The sequence below is a fragment of the Aaosphaeria arxii genome, assembly GCF_010015735.1.
Source record: "Aaosphaeria arxii CBS 175.79 unplaced genomic scaffold BU24scaffold_13, whole genome shotgun sequence".
Taxonomy (NCBI): Eukaryota; Fungi; Ascomycota; class Dothideomycetes; order Pleosporales; genus Aaosphaeria; species Aaosphaeria arxii.
The window spans coordinates 518,575-542,225 of record NW_022983486.1 but is presented as its reverse complement, the minus strand read 5'-3'; the positions used below and the strand labels follow the sequence as shown (position 1 = coordinate 542,225).

The window sequence follows — 23,651 nt, the reverse complement described above, 5'->3', positions numbered from 1 at the left end:
ACAATGGCGCGGAGGTCAAGGAGCAGCGCCGGCCAGCGCTCAACATGGTCCATCGCCCTCTACCTTCTCCTCGTCCTCGTCGGCGGCTTGATGCTCGCGCGACCAGCCCGAGCTGAGCAGGCACCGTTGAAGGATGATTCGGGTAACACCGTCTCTGGACCCGTCATCGGAATCGATTTGGGAACTACCTACTCTTGCGTCGGTGTCATGAAGAACGGAAAGGTCGAGATCATGGTCAACGACCAGGTAAGAAGCAGCCAATTGCATGACCGGTTCCACACAGCAACACTAACACCACGTGCAGGGTAACCGTATCACTCCCTCTTGGGTCGCTTTCACGGATGAGGAACGCCTTGTCGGTGACGCCGCAAAGAATCAATACGCCAGCAACCCCCACCGAACCATCTTCGACATCAAGCGTCTCATTGGACGCAAGTTCAACGAGAAGGAGGTCCAGAATGATATCAAGCACTTCCCCTTCAAGGTCATCAACAAGAACGGCCAGCCCAACGTCAAGGTTGATGTCCAGGGCAGCGAGAAGACCTTCACCCCCGAGGAGGTTTCCGCCATGGTTCTCGGCAAGATGAAGGTACGTGTTTCCAGACGTCCGTCATTGCACCAAGCACATGCTAACAATATTACAGGAAGTCGCTGAGAGCTATCTCGGAGAGACCGTCAAGAACGCCGTCGTCACCGTCCCCGCCTACTTCAACGACGCCCAGCGTGCCGCCACCAAGGACGCTGGTACTATCGCCGGTCTTAACGTCCTCCGTGTCGTTAACGAGCCTACCGCAGCCGCGTTGGCCTATGGTCTTGATAAGACCGACCAGAAGGAGCGCCAGGTTATCGTCTACGATCTTGGTGGTGGTACTTTCGATGTGTCCATCCTCACCATTGAGGAGGGTGTTTTCGAGGTCCAGTCTACTGCCGGTGATACCCATCTCGGTGGTGAAGATTTCGATAACCGTGTCATCAACTACTTCGCCAAGAAGTACAGTAAGTGCCGACAGATTTCGACATTCTCTGAACCGAGCTAACATTCCAACAGACAAGGAGAAGAGCGTTGACATCACCAAGGACGCTAAGACTATGGGTAAACTGAAGCGCGAGGTCGAGAAGGCCAAGCGTACCCTCTCCGCCCAGAAGACCGCTAAGATTGAGATCGAGTCCTTCCACAAGGGCGAGGATTTCTCTGAGACTCTTACCCGCGCCAAGTTCGAGGAGCTCAACAACGACCTCTTCAAGAAGACTCTCAAGCCCGTCGAGCAGGTCCTCAAGGATGCCAAGATGAAGAAGTCTGACATTGACGACATCGTCCTCGTTGGTGGTTCCACCCGTATCCCCAAGGTCCAGCAGATGCTCGAGGAGTACTTTGGCAAGAAGGCCCGTAAGGACGTCAACCCCGATGAGGCTGTTGCTTTCGGTGCCGCCGTTCAGGGTGGTGTTCTCGCTGGTGACGAAGCTACCACTGAGATCATCCTCATGGATGTCAACCCGCTCACCCTCGGTATCGAGACCACCGGTGGAGTCATGACCCACTTGATCAAGCGTGGTACCAACATCCCCACCAGGAAGAGCCAGATCTTCTCCACCGCCGCCGACAACCAGCCCGTCGTCCTTATCCAGGTCTTCGAGGGCGAGCGTTCCATGACAAAGGACAAGTAAGTTTTCTACACTTTCTCTTCGTTTCACGATACTAATTATCTCCACAGCAACTTGCTTGGAAAGTTCGAGCTCACCAACATCCCCCCGGCACCCCGTGGCGTTCCTCAGATCGAGGTCACCTTCGAGCTTGATGCCAACGGTATCCTCAAGGTCGGTGCTGTTGACAAGGGCACTGGCAAGAGCGAGTCTATCACTATCACCAACGACAAGGGCCGTCTCACCCAGGATGAGATTGACCGCATGGTTGAGGAGGCCGAGAAGTATGCCGAAGAGGACAAGGCCACCAGGGAGCGCATCGAGGCCCGCAACAAGCTCGAGAACTACGCCTACAGCTTGAAGAACCAGCTCAACGACGACGAGGGACTCGGTGGCAAGGTCGAGGATGACGACAAGGAGTCTCTCCTCGAGGCCATCAAGGAGACCCAGGACTGGCTCGAGGAGAACGCCGCCGCCGCAACCAACGAGGACTTTGACGAGCAGTTTGAGAAGTTGTCTGGCGTCGCCTACCCCATCACTTCTAAGCTCTACGGCCAGTCCGGAGCTGGAGGCATGCCTGACTACGACAACGAAGGCGATGATGCCGGCCACGACGAGTTGTAAGCATTAGACTTAGCCAACGACCGACGTGTGCATTATAAAAGGAAAAAGGTTCGAAGAAACAGACATAAACAAACATATTACCCCAGCATCATGAGCCCCAATTACCCAGCCGACCCTTTGAAATGAAATGTTATGGGGGAGGGTCGTGTATCAATATACCGCAAAACAACATCAACAGGTTGCAGGCGTAGACTTTACTTGAAACTGGGTGGTTACGATTGGAGTCTTTTAAAGGTATTCCGAAATGAAAATTATTCAAACAAGTCGTTCGTTGTCGTGACATGGTGATTGAATGTGATCTTCGTGAAACTACTGAAAGCTACCTAGATAAACAATGTTGTAACGTCTGTCCCTTCATAGCAAGATGCCCTCTGTGCTAAGATAAATAAGAGGTACCATAACTTTGATAACTTTATACATCTTATCTTATCAATTATATATAAATATCATGCTAATTACTAGACCTGTGTCTATACTGTACCTTTGCTAAGGGCTTAGACCATCATAAAATCCAAACTCTAGGTTCGGAGCAAGGTTGATGCTCTGTGCGTCTATCATCAAAACAGCAATCGGCTTTCAACACAGCCATCGTACAACTTCGACTATGTCTACGTCAATTCTTTCGCATCACAGCTACACACCATCATATTTCACTCCACCTTAGTAACGCAACGCCGTTGGCACCGCCGGTCATCGAAAAAAAAAGGGTGCCTAACACGACTCGGAGGGATCCGCTCGTTCAAACGCATATCTTACCCGTCTCTTATCAAGTAGAGTCTGTATTCAGAACAAAAAGCGGAAATCCAATTTCTCTTCTCGTCTTTTATTGTACGATCTTTTGAGAACCGCGGTGAGGTGAGGTGAGCGTGAGCTTGAAGCGCACAGGAGTCCTACCCTACCCGCCATCGCGCGGCCCGCCTCCGCCGCCGCCACCGTAGTAGACCGAATTGCCGCCGCCGTAACTGCCAATAACAGTGACCTTCTTCGAGGTTCTCGGGGTCAGGCTTGGCTGCTGCTGGGACGTGGGTGAGATTGACGTTGATGTCGAAGTAGCGCGGCGGACGGTCCGGGGCACAGATTGAGAGGAAGGGTGTGGCGTGAATAGATTGTAAAAATCGGAAGGCTCTTGTGGAAATTCTAAGTGTTGCATCGGAATATCAGGGTCCTGCAATGCTGTTGGAGGCTCTTGTGGAAATTCTAAGTGTTGCGTCGGAATATCAGGGTCCTGCAATGCTGTTGGAGGTGGACCGAAAGAATTGAGAAGCAATTGTGGAAATTCTAAGTGTTGCAACGCTATATCAGGGCCCTGCAATGGCGTTGAGGCTGCGGTAAGTTCGAGTGGAGCAGGTTCATCATTGTGTGAGCCTGGTGGACCGTTGGTTTGATCCTGCATGTTCTCGTCGGGATCGTGGGTGGAGGGCCCCAGAACCCCTGGAATGGTGAGTCGGGTTTTGTTAAAGAGCCTTCTCCCACCGCCATATAGGACTCTTATAGCACAGGCAATTCCAATCAGCAAAGGGATCAGTTGCCCTGGGCTAGTTATGGATGATACACCGGTGATGTTGTTCCAGCGAATCGAGAGCTCCGTGCCAATCAGAATCGTGGTTGCGACGAAGAGATCGGCAAGTGTGTTGAATATATAGTAGGACATGGCGAGGGATGCAGAAACGCTGCCACAATGTCAGCATAGAATAACATGATATATGAACATGAACCGACGTCTCCGGATCATGTAAGCGAGTGAGTGGCTGGCGAGACTTCTTTACTGAAGAGCAATGGAATTGTCCTTCCTACCTTCTCGTCTGGGTCAAGCGGTTGTAGATTCCAGAGCCGCCAACCGCAGCGATGGGTTTGAAATTCGCGACCAGGAAGAGGGTCGTCAGGGCAAGCAACAGAACGTAGATAGATGCATTCAGCGCTCTAAACCATCTGTTGTTGAGAGCGATCTTCACAAACAAGAAGCCGTTCCGTGGACAATCCTGTAGGTCGGTCGCACCAAGCTTCGTCGTCCAAAACCATATCTGGAATACGAACACCACATTTAGAAAGAGGGGATAGTAAGATTGGAATAGATGACCCGTTGTAAGCTTGTTCCTGTGGTAGAGGCTCGGATCCCAGCGTACATCAAAACCGGTAGCGATGCGCCAGAGCAGAACGACCAGCCCGGTAACAGCCCACCCGAAAGTGAACAGCATGGTGATGTAGATGTCGATGACTTCGAATGTGGTAGATCTGCTAATTTGTACTAGTAGGGCGATGAATACTGCCGAGGTGAAAAAGGTGTTGGCGATGCGTATCTTCGGGACCTCGCTGGGACATATCCATGTTGCAAGAATGCCGGCATACCATTGGAGGTAGTATCCAACCCGAACACCTCGTCCGTAGAGGTCAGCGTTGCCATCCAGCGTACAGATGTTAGACATTTTGGATGCTCCACAGACGGCCTGATCGGTTGGAAATATGAGAAAAAAGGTAGAAGGCCCAGGACAGACATTTATTGTTGCTGTGCTGATGGGCAGTGTAGAGCGAGGCAGATGATAAGGCTGAAATCGAAATGGAGAGGAGACAGCATCGCCACGACGCCACTCAGGCATTTTCAGCCTGTTGTGTAACTATTACTTTGTCCACGTTTGTATGTTGTTCATTGATACGGCTTTGGGTGATTGTCTCTTAAGATGTAAGATGAGTTAGACCGGGAACAGCTTCAACTTGGCGAAGAGAGCAACATCTACAGTTACGTTACTTATCATAAAATAACTGTTCTATGTATATAGTATACAGAGAAGGAATTTCAAGGTATTGGCAGTAACACTAGCTGGCCCTACTAGAGTAGAGCTGGTAACGTATTGTTGCACTGTATTACAGTATAGAGCGTAAATATGGTAACCTACAGTACCTTTGCATTCCTCCGTATAAGTTTTATAGTTACGAAAACTTGAAGTACCTTTTATCTATCTCAGCATACACGGTGTCTTGCCACGCACGGAGGGATGTCATACTCTAAACTGCAACTTTCAAACACAAAATCCCAATGGTCTTCTCGTCTTGAGGCGGCTCAGCAGGAAGCTCTACACGAGCACTCCAAAACCGCGGCGACGAAGGGTGGCAAACATGCCAAGATCACCAGCATCCTTCCATTCCCACCACAAAAACCATACCATACATACCACAAACCCCCTCCCACTCCCTCCACAATGCCACAATAATGTCACAAAAGGTCCGTCCCCCCAAATCCCCTCCATCCCTCACCAATAGCTAACCTAGGGATTCCCAGTCCAAAGATCCATCCTCCGCAACACGCATCCGCGACAACCAGCGGCGCTCGCGGTCCCGCCGCGCCGCGCACCTGCAGAGCCTCCAGCAGCGCGTGCAGGAGTTTGAGCGCCAGGGCGTGGCCGCGACGCTGGAGATGCAGCAGGCGGCGCGCAAGGTGTCGCGGGACAATGTGAGATTGCGCGCGCTGCTGGCGATGCGGGGGGTTGGGGCTGAGGAAGTGGAGGCTTGGTTGAGGGCGGGTGAGGATGGTGATGGTGATGTGGGGATGGATGTTGTGTCACGGGAAAGATGTGCGACGGGGGTTCAGCATAGGGGGATTGGAGTGGAGGGGAGTGGGTTGGAAGGGGGTGCAGAGGGTGGGTATCAAGTTCAAAGTCGACATGGTTGTGGTCGTTCGAGTACGGATGTCCAGTCTCGACGTACACCAGAACCACAAAGTAACGACATCGCGGCTCCAGTCCCTCATAATGCACCACCACAACCCTCTTCACCACCGACCACCTCCACCGACCCATCACCAGAAGACTGCCCAACAACACTAACATGCTTCTGCCCCCCTCCACCTGCCCCCTCCACCACCACCATCACAACCACCTCCACCTCCTCAGGCCTCAACATCTCCTGCGAAGCCGCAGCCGTCATCATCGCGCAGATGCGCGGCGGCGATGGAAACGCAGACGACGAGGCGATCCGCGCGGCGCTGGGGTGTCGCGGCCGGGAGACGTGCACGGTGAAGAACTCGACTGTGCTGCAGATTATGGATGGGGGGTGAATGGATGTTCGCTCGGGACGGATACACGCTCAATCGGCTGTGAGGGCTATGGGATAGTCTTTCAAGCATGACAGGACAGGGGTTCACCAGCGCAAACCTCACCATTCAAACTTCAGAGTGAGCGTCATCGACCAGGAAACTGCAAACAAAGCACGCACATCCCGACACTCACACAGCGATTAAAGTCCAGCGCCAACCACTCACCCACCCACGTACCGCACCACTGGAGCCGGAGGCGATGTCGCGATCTGCGGATCGTGTATCGTGTATGAAAGACATTCCTACGATTTCAGCTGTAGTAAACGACTGTACGACTCTTACAACCTAACGACTGGACCACCTCTTTCAAGGAAGACCAGGAAACCCCAAGAAGACGAAAGAGAACCAACGACATCACCACCCGCGCAAACAAACGAAACAAAGAAATCACGAAACATCACGAGGCTGAAACACCCCCAGTAGCCCAGCCCAGCCCAGCCCAGCCCAGCGCATCTAAGCGCCCGCCGTCTTTCAGAAACGCAACGACACGCGGGAAGATGAAACACTGGCCTAAGGAGTGGTTGAAAAGCTGAAAGAGAAATAAAGTTGGATGGCTTCTGTGGATTAGAGGTGGTGGGAGGTGGTGGGAGGTGGTGGGAGGTGAAACGTAGCGTGTGCGTGTGTTCTTTGTTTGTCGAACTTTGTCGAACGTTCTGGATGGATGGAGGGAGAGGGTCTAGGTAGGGAAGGGAAGGTGGAGAGGAGAGGTGACGAACAAAGAGATTGTCCTTGGAGACTTGGAGTGTTGTTCATTGGTTGATTAGTTGGGTCCAGATGGCATGACACACAGTAGATGTGTGATGGGAGATTCGTGGGTTGTTGGTCATGGCTATGAACGAACGATAGGATAGACTGGCTATCTCTCATTTGAGGGTGAGGTTAGTTAGGTAGACGAACCTGAACGAAAACAAACGAAGACACGATGGGATACGTAATGCACAGTAGATTAAACACATTCACAGTCAAGCATGAGGACAGTACGTGTTATGAACTTTTAGATTCCATCGACTTTAGACAGTTAAACAAGATATACATTGAGTCAAATGGGACGATAGCAATGGTGAACCCATTGGTCGCCGAATCCATCATCATAATCACCACCAGCATCGGATGCATCCAACGCAATGGATGGCTAGATGCTCAACCCCACCCCTCTAGCAAAGGGAATCGTCCGGTACAGGGGTATCTCGATAGGTATGTTCGGAAGCATATAAGCAGCGGGCTGGAAACGGTGACGAACGGGCTAGCATCCCCCCCCGAGAATGGTAAATATGGACAAAGTGTGTATGTATGGTGCGCGCAACTCCGACCTCCCAGAACCCAGTGAAAAGGAACGAATTGAGAAATGTGCGTCTAGGAGAAGGTGACCTTGACGTGCTCGCCGGAGGAGCCCATGGAGCAGCCACCGCCCGTGCCGTCCATGATGGGGTCGTAGCCACCGCCGCCACCGTTGCCGGCGTCGCAGTTGTACAGCTCGTAGCCCTTCTCGCAAGATTGAGCGCTCTCGTCCTTGCACTTGAAGACGCAGGTGTCCATGTCAGAAGTGCACTTGGAGCCCTGGGAGTGGATGTTGGTACCCTGCATCCAGACGTTGCGGCTGACATCGAAGGCACCGGTGGAGCCGAAGGTGACCTCCCACCAGGTGTTCTGGATACCACCGAACATGGCAAGCGAGGTGCTGTCGTCGGCAGGAGCGCAAGAGGAGGGAACGCCCTCGGCGAAGGAGACGTTCTGGGAGGCGCCGGGGGCGAGGTTGATGGAGATGGCGGGCTGGTTGACGTTGAGGGACATGCCAGAGAAGCCGTTGGCCTTCCAGCAGAAGAGCTTCACGTCCTTGCTGCCGCCGTTGGTGAACTCGGCAGACCAGTCGCTGTCGCCGAGCCAGATGCCACCGTTGGGCTCATAGGAGTTGGCACCCTTCTGGGAGATGCCGAGCTTGGAGAGGAAGGAGTCGAGGCCGCTCAGGATGTCGTTGGTGATGTGCTCGACGACGTTGGGCTTCTCGGTCTTCTCAGCAGGAGCGGCCGAGGTGGAGGAGGGAGTAGGAGTCGGGGTGGGAGTCGGGGTAGAGACAGCCTCGACCTTGACCTCCTCGACCTTGGGAGGGGGAGTGGAGGAGGGAGTGGCCGAAGAGCTGAAGACGCTGTTCCAGTTGACCTTGGACCAATCGACGTTCTTGAGGTCGTAGGTGACGCTGGCCCAGTCGACGGGCTTGTCCTCGCGCTTCTCACTGTGGGAAAAGGGTTAGTCAGGGTGCGCAAAACAGAAATGCGATCATGAGTCTGAGCATGATGGTGGCTTGGGAGTGATAGGAGGTGACCTACACAGCACGGCGGGCGTGGAAGCTGGCGTGACGGATGTTGGCAGCGGCGGCCTGGCCGACAGCGAGGGTGCTCAGCACCGCAGCAGAAGTAAAACGCATGTTGGATGTACGGTTGTGAATTCGATGTTCGATTTCAAAAAGCTGCCGAAGATGCAGGTATGAGGGATATCGTTGATAAGGACGGCGAAAGGTCTATGTGCCTTTGGGTATTGATTGATTGTTTCGAGTGTGAGTAGTGAACGACTATTGTTTGAATAAAGGAGTGACTCCGACAATGACCAAGACTCGCGTGAAAGAGTGAACGCGGGGATTGTTGGATTGAAGGAAGAGAGAGTGAGGGTGAGGGAGCGTGGGAGGTGATATAACAACAATCGACCTAGTGTGGTGGTGGTGGTGGTGGTGGTGGTGGTGAAGTGAAGGGGAGAGAGAAGGGAGAAGGAGAGCCGGGGAACGGGGGATGGAAAAAGGGAACCCACAGTAAGTCTGTGGTAGGGACTGTGGTAGGTTGGCAGGCACGGGAGGTTTACTGTGTGTAGATCAAGCCCAGGCCTAACCACTACTAGGGGCACAGCACCAACCAACTCACACACACACACACCACCGCCGCCCACGCTTCGTCGACCACCAAGACACGAATGCAGCCACGCAACCATGCAACCACGAATACACGAGTGCGCACAAATCCCAGTGACCAAGACGACGACGACACGACGACACGACGCCGTCCCCTCCGTCGTCAAACTACGTCTAGTCACGGTGAGCGAGCCAGCGATGGCGCCGGGCTTGAAGTGTTTAGACTGCTTGCTGAAGGGGATGGAGGGAACGGGGTGGCAGCTCATCTCCCGTTTCCCCCATCCATCCCCCCCCCCAACACCCATGAGACGACGGGAGGATGAATAATTGTTGAAAGGCCCCTGTCCATGCCTATCTTGTCTGTTGTGTTTGTGCCTATTGTCCGTGAACCTTTCCTTGTCTCTGACCCATGCGCAGTCCATGATGAAAGGCTGTGTTTGTGTATTCATTGTGTCATTGTCCTTTCTTGTGTTGTATCTATGCCTTTGTGTAATGATTAAATTACTTGGTAGTAGACTGCTGAGGTGGTAAATGATGGATTCGTTGGTCGTAATCTCCGGGTTGCAGCCAATCAGGAGTGGGAACGATAGGGTGGGAGGCCAATTGATCCACCAGGTACAGTCGACCTCTGATTGGTGTTCCTGGGTTGGGTTGGTAGTCACTTGTTCCTGAGTTTTGCCTGTTTCTTCCATGTGTCTGGTCTCCTTCCATGTGCCAGTCAGTCTCTTCAACCATGGAAACACTCATCTCGCCGTCTCCATCTAATTTCTTCTTCAATTTCTTCTTCTTCTTGCCCCCGACAACAACAATAGTATTATCTTGTACTCCGTAGTCACCTACTCCTACCCTTCAACTGTTGTGTCGCCCATACCGTAACCCTAACAGTAACCGTGCCGTGACACCAAATCATGCTCACCGTTCCCTCCACCCATTTACCCGCCCACCCCATACAAGTAAGTATGCACCGCTGACGTAGAGTTTCCACTGTTATTTTGGTTACAGAGTGCAGTCTCACTCATGACTGCATCTACCTACCTAAACATAACACACGGAGTGCCTTATTCCTACCAAGGATTGTTTCCATCAACCCTCGCCTCACCTGCACATGAATTATTTCCGGTCTGCACTCAGTCAGTAATACTGTAATAAAATAGTATGGAATCATGGATGAGAAGATTAAATTAATTAGGAATCCAAGTGGATTCAGGCCGCGCAATTGCGATGGGCGTCCCAAGTGGGGAATTCTTCCTTTTCTTAGCGGCTCTTCCTCATTGGCCATGTCGCGATGCCTAGATTTCTCCGATCCAATCGCCACTGTCCATGTGGATCGCCCCTTCCCTTCCCAGTCTCCTTCCCATTTCCTTCCTAGTCAGAGTCCTGACTCTTCCAGAACATCTCATCCATTATTCATTCCTTCACTCAGCCTTCATCACTAACTTACTATCCATCCTTCGACACTCCACATTCACCCGACCGTCGCCTTTGCCTCTTCCCACTGCTCGTACTTCTTCTTTGCTACTTTCTAGCAACTTCGTTCCCCGCCAAACCGATCAATCATATCGGCTTCCGCTCGCCACCTTCGAAAAACTTCGAGAAATCTCTGATGCTACAGCGAATAACTATCAATCCAACATAATGCAACATCAGCTCCTCAACTACCTACTCAACCATATGACTACTGCATCGTCGCACGCATGGTGACGCACACATTCCACCTTCTCATGCGCCCTCTCTGCAATTCTTGCTTCTCTTTTTCTCCTCTTATGGTCATCCTTGATGCTTGCTTGCATACATGCAGCCCATCAGATGCGCCATTTTTGTATCCATTCACCGCAGCCCTGTGACAAGGCAAAGCAAGGAAAACAAAGCTCCCGGCGATAAGGAAGAGACCTATCCTATCGCAACGTGGCTGCGCGCGCAAGGGAGTGACTGATCGCGATACTCCGTCCACACCCTACAATTGGTGACCATGTCTTGTTTCCTTGATTCGTCTCCGGTGTACCTGCAGTAACCCACCAGTCGGGTCAGGTCAGGAACAGGAACGGTTACGAACAGGCACATCCGCCATTCGCTAGATGCTCGCTTCGCGACCCATCCACTCATCCATCATTCTAAGTGCAAGTGCAAATGCAAGTGCTCATCAGTCCAGGACGCCGTGCCGGCAGCAAAGTCATCACATCGTCCTTGGTCAGAACCATGGTTGCGACGTGTTGCGATCCTGTTCGTCCTGCTGCGAAGACCCTCTCTGCCAGTCCATGGCTGCTTCTAGCCTATTGCCATGTCCCCGGAGTGAACGCTTGCTCCGGAACGACAAGACCATTCTCGCTACTCTTCCTACGTGTACTAGACTGCCGCCTGCTCTGCTATGGGGCACTCTACCGGTATCTTACCGATAGTAGACGTTATACGTTATCATAGCTGCCTGACTGTCAAAAGATCCACTGCCGTCCGCTCCACTCTGGGCATCTAGTCAACGGCCATTGCACGATAACACGATAGCTATCCAGAACGTTTTTCATCCTTCCCGTGGGTCCTTTTCCACAATTCCACCCTGCACCCGTCCAATCACAATTGCAGGAACGGTAAAGAATTTCTTGACCTTTTTTTTTCGTCTGCCTTTTTCGCCCGTCTACCTTCCCGAAATCGCAATCGCTCGCAAGAGGCCGGAGCTACGATAGCTAGCCATGTGTTCGGTCATCGGTCCGAGTGGGTCTTCTGCCCGCAAAGGAAAAACGCCTTTTCGCCGCCGAGAAAAACCCAGTCTAAACCAACGTCAAGCCCACATGAAATGGTCACAACCCCAATTTGCGCCTTCTACCATAATTCAAATTGTAAATTAGTTAACATCGTGGTCGTGTTGAATTACACATTCACATGCACTACTGCAGTCACGGCAGGTAGCATTTTTCCTTCTCCCGCGACAACAAATGAGAGAAGGTTGGGCGAAAATGCGCATCGAAGAATTCTTCAGCCAGCCATCCGGCATTGCAGACGAGAACGAGCACGATTATCCAACAGTCCACAACAGCTTACTCACATACGAAGAAACCCCGAGTGAATGCTCGTTCTCTCGACTGACTATCTGTTGAATTGATGACTGCAGGAATTCAAAGGTATCACATCGTTGACTGTAACCGTACGCGTCATCTGCTGCTCGTCTCGTATCGATATGCTTCAATCTTCCCAACCAATGGTCACTAACTACAACCAACTGTTCACCACAATCTACGGAGCACTCTGTACTCACACTCAGCTAATCTGCCGTGTCTGTCTGCTCTACACTGTTCAATCTCGCACCCGTCTCAGCTCTCAACACACATTCAATCCACCTTCCCAATCCACAAAACACAACAGGCAAACCCATCCTATTCACTCAACAACCCTCCCATTCCATCCATCACTCCCGTTCACACACACATACACGAATCTCACTCCCGTCTGTGCTGCATCCGTGATCCGTGATCCGTGATCCGTGATCCTCCCGCAACCCGCAGGGCGTAAATCTCAGCTAGTCCCACCTACACTCAGTGCATACGCCTATCGATAACCCGCACACTTTCGCGCGAGACGATACCGTCCCGTCCCCCGTAAAATAAGCACGGTGCCTATCGATAACGAAGTAAGCAAGCAGGCCACTTGGTCGTCAACCTCTGTGAGGAGAACGATCGAGGTCTACTACAAGCAGATTTGGGCGATACAAGCACGGTTTGGTGAGGAGTCTGGGGTTGTTTGCGTGCATGGGCGGGCGACAACTGCGTCTGCCTGTACTGAGTTTTCCTTGCTGTTTATCTGTCCAGGCTGTTCGTACTGTACGATGTCATACGTGATGCCAGGAGCAAGGCAAGTGTGGGAATGGAGTGCGATGGATTGGGTCGATTGGCCAGTCAGGCGCTCACCACGCCTACGGCTGCAGACGTCTCGAGAATGAAGACGTGAACGATTCTGTGAAAATTGGGTTTTCTTCGCTCGACTTCACTTCCCTTCTGTCTCGGAATGAATCATACTATGCCATTCACGAGGAGGCACGAGGGTGGTTTATTAGCGGCCTCGTTCGAATCTCAATCACCAAGAAAAGCCGAGTGCAATTGTAATTGTAATCATATTTATTCGCATCCACGACCACCGTCGTTTGTCCGTGGATATGATTGCTAAGTGTAAAGTAGTGTAAAGTATTTAGTTCATCAATCAATCGATCCGCCGTCCCCGTGTAAAAACCGTCAAGCCCGTCGAAAGATGTGAACGTCAGTCAGTAGTGGTTGTACATTCAGTAATCCCTTTCTTCCTCCCTATTCGGGCCTCGTATTCGAGGGCCTGGTTTGAAGCGTAGAGAAGGGCGTGTCCCAAGCATCGACCGGACGGGACAGACGTACGGACATCTTGGGAAAGGGTGTTGGAACCTTTTCCAGGATATCTGGAGTGAGAAAGTAGGAAAATCAACGCCTCATAAATGCATAAATGCCGGAAACTCGACCTCGGCAGGCAAACAAAAAGAAATCAGACAAACGAAAACCCGAGGAAATATCCAGAGCACACGAAGAGGTTGATCAGTCCTAATTATGACTTAGGACAATCGCGCTCCTCTTCTATGGTCAAAGACGAGATACACTTTCGAGGGTATCACAAAACAATTCATTCATCACTCGTCTACTGCCCATCCAAAATATACAGATTTACCACCCGTTGCCGCCGTACTGGTTGTTATATCCACGCGGTCCCGCCCCGGGAGTTGTGGTATTGCTACGAGGAGCAGGTCCTTGACCATATCCCTGTGGTGGAATGGGAGCGGTAGCGCTTCGCTGCTGGCCAACGTAGCCGTTCGGTCCCCGATTTGGAATCGGCTGTGACGCTTCACGGCGCTGGATGGCGGACTGAAGCGAGGCAGGAAGGCCAGGACGAGCGTTGGGCGGACCCGCAGTACCGACTCGAGGAGGCACTGCCGAACCAACGCTGCTGGTGGACATAGCAGGCGAACCAGGTCGCAGCGCATTCGGCAGCTGTGGAGCCATGTAATCACTCGGGGTCATGTCGACAGGAGAGAGCTCATACTCAGCACCCATCGCCTGGCCTCGACCCTCGTAGGGAGAAAATGTTGGATCACCAAGTCCTGAAGGGCCATGTCCGCGAGGGGGGTATGCTTGGTTGGGGGAGAGGACTCTTCCAGGACCGTTTTGGGGCGACATGGGGCCGTTGCCATAGGAGGTGTTCACTGGAGGAAGAGCGCTTCGTGGTTGACGAGGGGCTGGAGATCCGCGGCCTTGGGTCATTGGCGAGTACGGGCGTGACGGAAGACCTCCAGGCATTGGCCGACTGTTCATGTAGTCTCCATTCTGGTCGAGAGGGGGTAGAGGAGGGATAGGAGAGGCCATTCCCATGCTCTCGGCCTGTGTCAAGAGGGGCGCATTGGAAGCGTAGCTTGTATCGGTATCATTGCGTCCAGGAATAGGGCGTTCGTTCAGAGATGGTAGCGTAGGTTTCTGCATGGAACGAGCAGTACCGACGGTGTTCGAACTGCTCATGGTGTTGGATCTCGTCGGTCCGTTAGGGGCGTAGGGAGGAAGCGTGGTAGTAGTGCTCATCGAAAAAACGGATGCGGTATCATCATCGGGGCCACCAAGTTTTGGCAGAGTCGGCGCGCGTAGAGATGGTGCATCGAGGTCGCCCTTCTTGATCGCACGTTGTTCGTCCTTCCTGCGTTTTTGGTCTTGCTTCTCAAGCGCCTTCTTGACTTTCTTGTTCACGATAAGCTCTAGACGTGATTCGATGATCCTTCGGCAGTAGTTTGTCAAGGTTCCATCGGAACTAGGAACGTAGTGCCAGAGGAAGAAGACATAGAAGATGAGGGAAAGGAAGAGGGAAAGGAAAGCAATGACCCAGATGACAAGGGAGAACAACATAGTGAAGTAGATGACGGTCTCCTGCTTGTTACCCTCATTGATGATGGTCTCGATGTTCACAAAGAACTGGATGACAGGAGAGCGGTCCTTTGGAGCAGCGTGATCTCCAGTGGGAATGATTTGTGCTTCCATAACAGCCCACAGCGTCAGGGCGTTGATAGCAATTCGGGGGCCTTGGGCGAGTATAATGATCAATGCGCCTGTCTCTTTTGTGAGCATCAAGTGCAATGAATGCTCATAATGCACGTACCTTTGAATTGGAAATAGACGAAGAGAGCGATATAGTCAACGCCCTTCCTGCTCTTTGTCAATTCGGCAAAGACGAGGAACCTCCTCCATCCCTGGCCGTTCTTGCCCATGCGCATACTCTGCATAATGGCAGCAAGCGGTTCCAAGTAGCATTCCGTGACACTGCCGGAGCGAATGACACGGACAGCCCTGATCCACCTGTAGATGAGGAAGACGTATGATATGATGATACAGATGGCAAAGATCCATTTAGCAACGTCGAAGCTGACTTTGGGTCGGACTTGACTGGACCATTTATTGAAGGCTAGCAGGTTGATGGCCGTGAAGGCATCGGCGGCGTAGACAGCGACGGAGACGAGGATGAGGATCCACAGCCAGACGTAGGATAGGGGAGTGAGGCAGGACGTGGATTTGAAGTCGGAGAGCGTCTGCAATTGCTCGAGTCAGTACATATACATTCAACTCGTTATCAGAGATGACGAGGCTGGATAGAACTTACAATGTAGTCCCACTTCTGCTCTTCAGCAACGGTGAGACCTTTCTCACGATCACCGCCGCAACCCATGATTGAAGATAGTTGTGAGAGGGAGTATTAGTGTAGTATTGGTTTGAAAGAGAATGGAATGAGGGATCGAATGGTCCGGTCAACGGCAGTCTCCTTGCAGTCCAGCTGTGGGTGTAAAGAGTGACTTGAGCGGTAGCTATGACATGTAGACAGGCCCGTATGAGAATTCAAGGCGATGGAGAGGATGTGAGTCCTGGCTTGAAGATCGACCTTGGGCGAAGACGATTGTCGATAGAGGTGGTGGTGACAGTCCGGCTGCGCACCACTAGCGAGCAGCTGGTGAAAGAGTGACCGGGGGCGCCGATGGTTTTGATGGTGAGCGAGGTGAAGGAAGGCTGGCGACAGGAGGCCGTGGGAAGAGCGCAAGAAGCGTCCAAGCGTATGTCGTTCGGAATTCCGGTGGAAGCAGGAATTGGATACGTCAAACCGTGCGCATTACGGGGAGAGGCAGATATGGGGCGTCAAGTGTTTGAGGTGTCGCAATGCTGCGAATGTTTCGACAGCGAGGCGGTCGGCGGATTTTGATCGAGCCGTGACAGGAGCCGGAAGATATATCCCAAAGGAACAGTGGAGGGATTGAATAAGTTGTTCCTCTTCCTGGAGCTTATTGTGACCTTTTCGTGGCCTATTGTTTTCAAGGAGAATACAGAGTCTTGTGGTGGCGGAACAATTGGAATCCGGACGCGCTCAAAGGGAATGAATGAGTGCAGCGCGCGCGCTATTGTGCGGCGACAAAGGAACAAGCGGAATACGAACAGGTAATTGGGGGTTATTGGGATGCAAAGGAGCGACTGGAGGAAAGCAGAGCGCACGGCGTCTGGAGAGGTTCACGATGTTGTGAGTTGTGGGAGCACGAGTGGGTGAAGGAGGAGGACGAGGGGGAGGAGGAGAACGGGAAGCGGCAGTAGGGGCCAACTAAGACTAAGACTAAGGTAACTACAAGGTAGGCACGACCGAACGAGTAGGGAAGGTGCAGATTGGGCGGGCGGGTAACCACAGGGCCCAGGTATGTATGCGAACGGCGAGTCTCAAGAACGCACGATCTACTCCGTGAATCCTCTTATCCCCTCTCTCTTCGTAGTCGCCATTGTTTAGCGAACGAAGAGCTGAACTCGATTAGGACATCTATTGGAGCCTCAGTTGGCCGTACTTCCGTGTAGCTACAGGGGAGGGTTCGTGTCTGAAGATGGTAAATAATCCCTCTTCTCATCCCCTCTTTCTAGGTGAGAGCGAAAGGAGGATTCAAGATAATACCATACAAGTCCACGAAAGCATAATCTGAGACGGAGACGGTGCCACACTTCCCGCAATAGACAACCAATCACGAGCCAGTTGTCCCTGTGTTCCCGCTTCAGAGTGATGGATGCGGCTAGCGTATTTCCTGTTCCTACGAGGGGCGGGGTTGGGGATAGATTGCTCAAACCCTCCATCTCAAATCATCTTTCGGTCCTTCAACTTTCACTCTTTCACTCTTTCACTCTTCCACCCCAACACAGTAATAATATTATCATCATTTCTCTAGTTACCTATCCGCATGCCGTTACCTCCACTCTCCTCCTCGTATTATCTCCTCTACTCCGTCCAACCCGTTGCTTCACCTTTCTCCATAGTCCGACAACGTACGAGCCTACTGCCACCCCTTCGCGCCTGGTCCTCCCAATCACATCATCCATCTTCTCTCAAACAATCTTTCTCGCACAGGCACGCCACACTCGGTCTGCCTTAACCGCTGGTGTCACCTACAGTCGTGGCAGCCCAAAGCCTACCGAGCTGGCTCCCCATACTTTGTACAATAACTTTGCGCGCGCGCAGACCTACCTAGGTAGCACGAGCGGCTCTCACATGCTGCATGTATGGCGGGCCTACCCGTGTGCCACATTGGACGTCGGAGCCTTGCTGATCGCTGCTGCCCTCTCACTATTTGATACCTCTTCTCTCTCAAGTCGAACCCCCGTTTGCCACAATAGACCTACACAGTTTGTTCCTTCTGCGAGGACAAGCTAGTCACCTCGGCAAAGTTTATGTCATTTGATCTTTGTCGTGATATTCGCATCTATCTCGTAGGTTACTTCAGACGAACCTTAGCTTCCAGCTTGTTTTCGAGTGACACTACACCTGACCACCTACGCGCATCACAAAATATCTCACAAAGCAACCATGCTCAATCAGCATTCAGCGTCGTCAGCTCGATAGCTATTCATCATGCGTTATTCGGTCCAGCTCACTTCACCAATCTGCATTTCCCCTCCCTCGAAGTGTCCACCGCTCGGCCCATGCTAATACCAATGCTCCAGTCCGCCCATTCAAAGCAAAATCTGAAAGAGAGTAGATCAGCGTCTTTTATTCATAGATGTTTTAGATTTCATGCCGGACTTGATCAACGGGCCGAGGCTTTGACGGTCTCTTCGAAACCTCAGCTCGTCGGAGACAAGTACCATCGTAATGATCACAAAAGTCACTCTTCTCAATGACGACGTTGTTTCTCTAGAAATCTTCGATATGTACATGCTGGCCAAAGTCTCTTTATACTCATTGGATCTCATCAACATTTAACATTGAAACAACTTCGGTCCCGGAATCTCATACGGCAGCTGATCATACTGGCTGTACAGCACACCTTTGTCGGTCTCTTTGTACGCTCCTGGGAACGAGACCAGTCCTTCTTTGACCTCTTTCGTCCCTTTTCCGGTCACTTCCAATTGATGGCATCCCGGGTAGAACTGCGCCCCAGGGTAGTTGTATGCGCCATGCAGCGCAATGATCTCATGACGCACGAGGTAGTATCCAGGCTTCAAACACTCCGGGACCTGGTAGTCGACGCCCTTATTAGGATACGATATGAGCGGCGTGACAGCCCACACATTCTTCAACCAATCCGGATTCGTGGAGTGCAGACCATCCTCTGCAATCTTGAACCATACCGCTGTTCCGTTGGGGGTCCAGCTCTGGCATCCTGTTTGTGCCGTATGAATCAGCGCACATGCTCATAAAATGATAGCTGTACAGAACAAATCCGCAGGGAATCCGGCTCGAGCGTTTCAATCGACTCACCTTCATCAGGGCACCTCGCCATGTAAGTGATGATCGGACCCTGGTGACTCTCCGGCCAGAGCGTCCACCTCAGATTCACGGTACTCCCAGCCTCTGCGGGCGCATGTAGAGCCGCAGGTGCGGACCCAGCATCCTTTCCCGCAGTCCATCCTCCACATTCCATGTCGATCAGCGTGAGGTCTTCAACGGGGCCGTTGCCGGAAATTTTGCGGGAGACTCTTGGTGGCTGTGTTTGTCAATACATCAGTATGTCATTAATAACAAGATAATCGGCCGGGCATACTGCAGGTGACATATAAGGGTCCTGATAGGGATGGTAAAACTACTCATGTGTTAGTGCAAAGCCACGCCTTCTCAAATGCATAGAAATAGAGGGCAGTGTATACATCATATTCCTTCCCCCCTATAGTAGCATTTTGCACGAAACCATGGGCCGCAACGAGCGGCGCCGCCATGCCTATCACCAGCGCTGAAAGATGCTTCATCCTGCTCTTCTCGTATCAAAAATCAAGTACGATAATAAATTCTACACGACACAGTAATACATCAGAAAGACGAGGCGCCATCGCATCCTTATACTCCCACCCGCAATCTACAAAACCCTCCACATGACCCCCAAATCCCCCAATCCCCAAAGCCAAGATCCTTAAAAACCCCATCGCACCCCAGACCGCTCCATCAACATCTCGATTTATTGGTGGTATCCCATTTCCATTCCCTCCCTCTTCATAGTACCCAAGTGCTGCAGCCCGGGTTTGCCATATTGCGGTCCCATCTATCGAGACCTCGCTTATACGGGAGTTAATATCGCTGGGTATTGTGTGCCCCGGGTTTTTCGTCCTGGGTCCTGGGGGGCTTAATATAGAAATAAATATAATCTGGTTCGGAAATGGATCGCGAGTGCGAGTCCGATTTACACATGGAAGTCGAAAAAGGGTGTTGATGCCTTTTTGGTGGTTGGCTGAGTGATGTGGAGGATAGCGACTACTGGTACTTCTTATAAGTGGTGAGTGTGTTCGAGTGGGTGAATATAAGATGCCATATAAGTTTCCGTACCCGGAATGACGACAAAATTGAATCATTGTAATCATGCATTCTCACAACCACCTTTGCTGGATAGCTTTTCAGGATTGCTTTCTTTTGAAGCAAGGCACTGTATGCTGTAGATGGAAATGGGATAGCGCCTTGGCCTGCAGTACCTCATGTATGTACTACCTCAATTCAACATCCCATCCTATCTTGAAGAGATGAGGCTGAAGGGCATTTCGATATCATTTGATCGAGAATCTTCACTTTGGCTTCATTAAAGGTAGCCTTATTTCTAAATATCAAATAGGATATATCGAGTATACGCAACACAACTTTCCACGGACCAAAACCAACCATTCACTCATTTCCCCCAATCCCAAGAACCGCCATGTTCTGCCGCACGCTCTCCAGACGTGCTTCAGCACAAGTCCCAGTCGAATTGACAGGCGCAACCGGAGCCCACTACACCGCGCAAACCCTCCTCAAATACGCCCCGAGACCGGCTGCGTATGGGTATCCACGTACTATTCCCTCATCAATTCTATCTAGCGATACTCTGCACATACTAACCTCCCCCCAGCCACGACCAAAAGCACTAAGTCCTCAAAGACGTGCATCCCAAGCTCATGTCGAACTGGAATTCCAACATAAAGCCACGACTTCATGATACCCCTCAATTACGACTCCCCGTTGACCACATCCCCGAGAAGAACGTCCTGGTGTTTAAGTACATGACCAACGACCTTCTCTCACTTGTCCACAAAGCAATCCCCGTAAAGGCTACCAAACAAATCCTCAAAGCGACACTCAAAGGAATCGTGCAACTACACGAAGCCGATGTTTTACATCTCGGTACGTGGTCGTGCCTAGATGCACGTCTTGATATCTAACATTCCAACGTGACTTCTACGCAGATGTCAAACCAGGTAACGTCTTAATCGACTACCAGGAAAGCGAAGACGGTATCGTTGTCAGCGACGTCGCACTCACGGATCTAGAGACTGCGGTTTATATCCCCCCCGGTAAAGCCCTCCGCGGCGCTGTGAGGGGGAACGAGAATTGGAGGAGCCCGGAAATGCATTTTAGAGCTGAGGTGTACAAGCCCGCTGATATGTACGCTTTCGGCGCTGTTGTGAGTGCCTTGCAAAATTTCAACACCTTCGGATGCAAGAGGATCTTATGAATGAATGAATAAAGTGTGTTTATGCCATGCTCAACAAAGTCCTCTTCGGCCTGGACAACGACTTCCAGCACCACGTGCGGAAGGGCGCAGAACCTGACCCGATTCGATTGCAGCGGCAGGTGTCGTACTTCGGAACACAGGAGGAGCTCGATGGGTTAATGACGATTCTTCGCGACGACGATGAACGCAGCTGTACGGTGCTGTCGATGCTTTGGGAGGACCGGTATGCGGAGTACCACGCGTACAGGCCGTTCGATGAGTGGCCGGAGGTTACGGATGAGGTGTTTAAAGATCTGATGAGGGAGTTGATGACGCTGAGTCCGCTCAAGCGTATGAGTGCTCATCAGGCGGTTAGGCATCCTTGGTTTGCGGATGTGTGAAACGAGGGGAAAGAGGTCAAGTGCCGAAGGTGTGCTTCGGCGATTATTATACGTGCTGACGTGTGGGGTCAGCGGAAAGCAGAATTGGCACGCAAAAGAAACCAAAACGAGCTTTCGCTGCGTAGGAGAATCGGCATGCTAATCCCAGGCCATCGAGGAATGATCCATCGCGGCCATCCGAAAGAAACAACTTTCAGCCCTACAATTATGATCACCATCGCTAATCGTCCAACATCTCCAGGTCATCAGAACACCAAAATCTGCAAAACACGTTCGAATCTTGAAATTATCTGTATTTTTTTCCGGTCGATGCTTCGTAAAGAAGGCATCTATGAACTATATATGCAAATGCTAATTAGAAGCGAAAAAAATGCCCGGCCGTGTGGTTATTCTAAAATTGGGTATCTTGCGGACGACGACATGACAAGCGAGGTATCTGTAAATGCTCGTATCGTGCGGGTTTTGTGGTCTCTTAACTCCTTGCTCTAGAATGCGATCGCGATTGTCGGGTCGTCCATGGGATGTGGTATTCCATGGAAGACTTGCGGAGACTCGATATGCGCTTCTCTTCTTCCTGTTCTTCCATCCCGTGGGTGGTTTGACTTTCTCGTCATCCTGGCTTCTTGCAGTGCCAGAGCGCGTTTTCTCCGCCATCATCTTGACTCCCACCCGTCGTACCCGCGGAAATTCTCACAGGGGAGATAGTTATTCTCGACGAATGCAGTCCCCATCCGCAGACCATACACGCCCTTCCACTCATGCGGGGCATCGAACGGCGGGATATGCGCGCGCACCGTCCCCTTCACCACCTCAATTCCACGGGACGTAGTCGCGGACGTATTGAAAAACCTGATCATATTATCGCAGGTCTTCCCGTCCGCGAAGGTGGGCTGGTTCGTGAAGTTCTGGAAGAAGCTGAGGGGAAACGGTGACTCTTCTGTCGGCGAGAACAAAGTGGAGAGCGATGCAGCGCCGGGGTCGGAGCTGATGGCGCTGAAGAAGGTGGTTCCGGGGTCTGTGGCGTTGGGGACGTGACGGTAGGCGTCGCAGCTGGGTTCGAATTTGGCGGCGAAGGTCGTGGTGCCGTAGTCCATGGCGCCTTTGAGGGCGATGTCGTGGTTGGAGGTCATGAGGAGCGAGGGCGCCCATTTGAAGGAGGTTTGGTTGTCGTTGAGCATGTCGACGAAGGGGAATTCGACACCAGTGCGCTGGGGGAGGTCAGTGACTGCGTGCTTTGCGATGGAGGGAGGGGGCTTACAGAAAAGTCGGGGATCTTGTATCCGAATGCTTGCACTTCGTGGTCATGAAGTGCTTGAACAACTGCCGGATACATGCCTTGAGGAAAAGACGGTAGTAGGGCGCGGTAAGCGTGTTCGAGGATGCCATATTGCGGTGGGATAAGCTGACGTGCGAGGGCCAGTGATATAGGAATGATAGCGACAGTTCCATTGAGAGTGCCGGTGGCATTCATAGGGTACAGTGAAGCTACAGGATTCGGATGATCGTGACTCGAACATAACGACAACGCAATGTAATTAGGAATAGAGAAGTAAGTATTATTGAAGTACCTCAACGCAAGCAGGCCAACAAACGAAAAGGCAAAGTAGTATTGCAGATTGGAGTGTTTGATGCCCATCTTGGGATGCTTGATCGTGAGGACGGCAAGGATTGGAGGGCACAAAAGCGCAGCATCGAAATATGTAGTGATCATGGTTTCTAGACTAATAGAAACCAATATTCACTTACAGATAGGTTTGGTGGGTTTGGACGAATGAGTTGGGATTAAAGATATGGCGATCTGGGAATATAAGAGGGTACATCTGCTCGGATGCATAAGAAGCCGCGCCACGGATTAGCCGTGCGTACTGGAACGCAGTCTATCGACGGGAGTGAGGGACCCGGGAGGAAGAGGGTCATGGGAGCAACACTTTGGGTACGTATTCAGCGAACGTGCTCTGAAAATCCTGTGAAGGAGATGGATAGCTTATGTTCCGAATGTGTATGATCTGTCACTAGGAGGGCACAGGTCGTGTTACTGGTCGCCACGACTGT

General features: G+C 51.8%; 8 protein-coding genes across 8 annotated transcripts; 3 read left to right on the top strand and 5 right to left on the bottom strand.

Annotated features, from left to right (window-relative positions):
• Positions 1 to 3: 3 nt before the first annotated feature.
• Positions 4 to 2,265, top strand: BU24DRAFT_357974 (78 kDa glucose-regulated protein-like protein; the record flags this gene model as incomplete). The annotated part of the gene is made up of 5 exons (XM_033523980.1): positions 4 to 246; positions 305 to 589; positions 645 to 996; positions 1,049 to 1,661; positions 1,713 to 2,265. 5 exons carry the CDS (start codon positions 4 to 6, stop codon positions 2,263 to 2,265), a joined length of 2,046 nt encoding a protein of 681 aa, XP_033377887.1.
• Positions 2,266 to 3,160: 895 nt separating this feature from the next.
• On the bottom strand, positions 3,161 to 4,688 carry BU24DRAFT_467911 (uncharacterized protein; the record flags this gene model as incomplete). The annotated part of the gene is made up of 2 exons (XM_033532484.1): positions 3,161 to 3,935; positions 4,060 to 4,688. 2 exons carry the CDS (start codon positions 4,686 to 4,688, stop codon positions 3,161 to 3,163), a joined length of 1,404 nt encoding a protein of 467 aa, XP_033377886.1.
• Positions 4,689 to 5,470: 782 nt separating this feature from the next.
• Positions 5,471 to 6,313, top strand: BU24DRAFT_455508 (uncharacterized protein; the record flags this gene model as incomplete). The annotated part of the gene is made up of 2 exons (XM_033531375.1): positions 5,471 to 5,482; positions 5,540 to 6,313. 2 exons carry the CDS (start codon positions 5,471 to 5,473, stop codon positions 6,311 to 6,313), a joined length of 786 nt encoding a protein of 261 aa, XP_033377885.1.
• Positions 6,314 to 7,327: 1,014 nt separating this feature from the next.
• BU24DRAFT_428441 (uncharacterized protein) lies at positions 7,328 to 9,161 on the bottom strand. The gene is made up of 2 exons (XM_033529480.1): positions 8,677 to 9,161; positions 7,328 to 8,582 (listed from the first exon to the last, which is right to left on the bottom strand). Exons 1-2 carry the CDS (start codon positions 8,772 to 8,774, stop codon positions 7,706 to 7,708), a joined length of 975 nt encoding a protein of 324 aa, XP_033377884.1. The 5' UTR covers positions 8,775 to 9,161; the 3' UTR covers positions 7,328 to 7,705.
• Positions 9,162 to 13,918: 4,757 nt separating this feature from the next.
• On the bottom strand, positions 13,919 to 15,956 carry BU24DRAFT_358086 (uncharacterized protein; the record flags this gene model as incomplete). Its single annotated transcript, XM_033523982.1, has 3 exons — positions 13,919 to 15,342; positions 15,393 to 15,828; positions 15,891 to 15,956. 3 exons carry the CDS (start codon positions 15,954 to 15,956, stop codon positions 13,919 to 13,921), a joined length of 1,926 nt encoding a protein of 641 aa, XP_033377883.1.
• A 2,109-nt stretch (positions 15,957 to 18,065) lies between these two features.
• On the bottom strand, positions 18,066 to 19,462 carry BU24DRAFT_473713 (lytic polysaccharide monooxygenase; the record flags this gene model as incomplete). Its single annotated transcript, XM_033532807.1, has 4 exons — positions 18,066 to 18,909; positions 19,008 to 19,233; positions 19,291 to 19,329; positions 19,394 to 19,462. 4 exons carry the CDS (start codon positions 19,460 to 19,462, stop codon positions 18,506 to 18,508), a joined length of 738 nt encoding a protein of 245 aa, XP_033377882.1. The 3' UTR covers positions 18,066 to 18,505.
• An 811-nt stretch (positions 19,463 to 20,273) lies between these two features.
• On the top strand, positions 20,274 to 21,599 carry BU24DRAFT_401342 (kinase-like protein; the record flags this gene model as incomplete). Its single annotated transcript, XM_033525489.1, has 4 exons — positions 20,274 to 20,557; positions 20,617 to 20,888; positions 20,951 to 21,168; positions 21,234 to 21,599. Exons 2-4 carry the CDS (start codon positions 20,663 to 20,665, stop codon positions 21,597 to 21,599), a joined length of 810 nt encoding a protein of 269 aa, XP_033377881.1. The 5' UTR covers positions 20,274 to 20,557; positions 20,617 to 20,662.
• Positions 21,600 to 22,252: 653 nt separating this feature from the next.
• Positions 22,253 to 23,235, bottom strand: BU24DRAFT_358501 (uncharacterized protein; the record flags this gene model as incomplete). The annotated part of the gene is made up of 2 exons (XM_033523995.1): positions 22,253 to 22,807; positions 22,858 to 23,235. The coding sequence occupies 2 exons, from the start codon at positions 23,233 to 23,235 to the stop codon at positions 22,253 to 22,255; spliced, it is 933 nt and encodes a 310-aa protein (XP_033377880.1).
• Between the last annotated feature and the right edge of the window lie 416 nt (positions 23,236 to 23,651).

What these genes read in the sequence shown, in the direction of transcription:
- BU24DRAFT_428441 (XM_033529480.1), bottom strand. Translation starts at nt 8,774, where the DNA reads ATGCGTTTTACTTCTGCTGCGGTGCTGAGCACCCTCGCTGTCGGCCAG. An exon ending in TTCCACGCCCGCCGTGCTGT is followed by an intron (nt 8,583 to 8,676) that starts GTAGGTCACCTC and finishes CTTTTCCCACAG; the next exon opens with TGAGAAGCGCGAGGACAAGC.